This window comes from Brienomyrus brachyistius, chromosome 13, assembly GCF_023856365.1.
Source record: "Brienomyrus brachyistius isolate T26 chromosome 13, BBRACH_0.4, whole genome shotgun sequence".
Lineage (NCBI taxonomy): Eukaryota > Metazoa > Chordata > Actinopteri > Osteoglossiformes > Mormyridae > Brienomyrus > Brienomyrus brachyistius.
Window position 1 is genome coordinate 25,554,342 of NC_064545.1, and position 1,803 is coordinate 25,556,144.

Here is a 1,803-nt window from a genome sequence, read left to right on the forward strand (position 1 = left end):
CTCCCCATGTCGTCATGGGGTTACCTCCGGGTACTCCGGTTTCCCCCCACAGTCCAAAGACATACTGAGGCTAATTGGAGTTGCTAAATTGCCCATAGGAGTGCATGTGTGAGTGAACGGTGTGTGAGTGTGCTCTGCGATGGGCTGGCCCCCCATTCTGGGTTGTTCCCTGCTTCGTGCCCATAGCTACCGGGATAGGATCTGGACCCCCCGCGACCCAGTAGGATAAGTGGGTTGGAAAATGGATGGATGGATGGATGAATTATGGCCCGATTTGACCGAAAGTGTAATTATCTACATCTGAGCCGCTGTGAGTGAGTCTCCGGTGCTGGTATGATGTGTTGGTGGGCCTGCCGCTGTGAGTGAGTCTCCGGTGCTGGTATGATGTGTTGGTAGGCCTGCCGCTGTGAGGGAGTCCATGGTGCTGGTATGATGTGTTGGTAGGCCTGCCGCTGTGAGTGAGTCTCCGGTGCTGGTATGATGTGTTGGTGGGCCTGCCGCTGTGAGTGAGTCTCCTGGGCTGGTATGATGTGTTGGTGGGCCTGCCGCTGTGATGGAGTCTCCGGGGCTGGTATGATGTGTTGGTAGGCCTGCCGCTGTGAGGGAGTCTCCGGTGCTGGTATGATGTGTTGGTGGGCCTGCCGCTGTGAGGGAGTCTCCGGTGCTGGTATGATGTGTTGGTGGGCCTGCCGCTGTGAGGGAGTCTCCGGGGTTTGTATGGTGTGTTGGTGGGCCTGCCGCTGTGAGGGAGTCTCCGGGGCTGGTATGGTGTGTTGGTGGGCCTGCCGCTGTGAGGGAGTCTCCGGGGCTGGTATGATGTGGTGGTAGGCCTGCCGCTGTGAGGGAGTCTCCGGGGCTGGTATGGTGTGTTGGTGGGCCTGCTGCTGTGAGGGAGTCTCCGGGGCTGGTATGATGTGTTGGTGGGCCTGCCGCTGTGAGGGAGTCTCCGGGGCTGGTATGATGTGTTGGTGGGCCTGCCGCTGTGAGTGAGTCTCCGGGGCAGGTATGATGTGTTGGTAGGCCTGCCGCTGTGAGGGAGTCTCCGGGGCTGGTATGGTGTGTTGGTGGGCCTGCCGCTGTGAGTGAGTCTCCGGGGCTGGTATGATGTGTTGGTGGGCCTGCCGCTGTGAGGGAGTCTCCGGGGCTGGTATGGTGTGTTGGTGGGCCTGCCGCTGTGAGGGAGTCTCCGGGGCTGGTATGGTGTGTTGGTGGGCCTGCCGCTGTGAGGGAGTCTCCGGGGCTGGTATGGTATGTTGGTGGGCCTGCCGCTGTGAGGGAGTCTCCGGGGCTGGTATGATATGTTGGTGGGCCTGCCGCTGTGAGGGAGTCTCCGGGGCTGGTATGATATGTTGGTGGGCCTGCCGCTGTGAGGGAGTCTCCGGGGCTGGTATGGTGTGTTGGTGGGCCTGCCGCTGTGAGGGAGTCTCCGGTCATATGAAAAAGCTCGACTTGACCTGGAAACACTGATAGCATCTGTTAGGCATTACCTACTTTATTGAGATGTAGGACAAAGGTGGTGCTGCTATGCACTGGTGTAATGCCTGCAAGAACAGATTCTGTTCAGATCCTGCAGTTTGTAATCAGTATCAGAATCTGCATCAGAATCAATGTATTTTCAAGTTTTCATGAGTAATTTGTCATGGTGAGATGCTCTCAGGCACATAACACAAGCAAAACGAATAAAAACAAACTAAATGATGGCACAAAAAATAAAAATCGACTGTATAACAATACAAAGGATGAAAGATATAAAAAAAGCTAAAAATAATTTTAAAAAATCCCTTTTGAGGACACTGGAACACA

The 1,803-nt window shown here is 55.6% G+C and overlaps 1 protein-coding gene across 1 annotated transcript; it reads right to left on the reverse strand.

The window, feature by feature from the left end:
• Positions 1-294: 294 nt before the first annotated feature.
• LOC125706844 (uncharacterized) lies at positions 295-1,434 on the reverse strand. Its single transcript, XM_048973686.1, has one exon. It carries the CDS (start codon positions 1,432-1,434, stop codon positions 295-297), a length of 1,140 nt encoding a protein of 379 aa, XP_048829643.1.
• Positions 1,435-1,803: the final 369 nt, after the last annotated feature.

Bases quoted from the DNA above. Each gene is read 5' to 3' on its own strand.
- LOC125706844 (XM_048973686.1), bottom strand. From the start codon at position 1,434: ATGACCGGAGACTCCCTCACAGCGGCAGGCCCACCAACACACCATACC.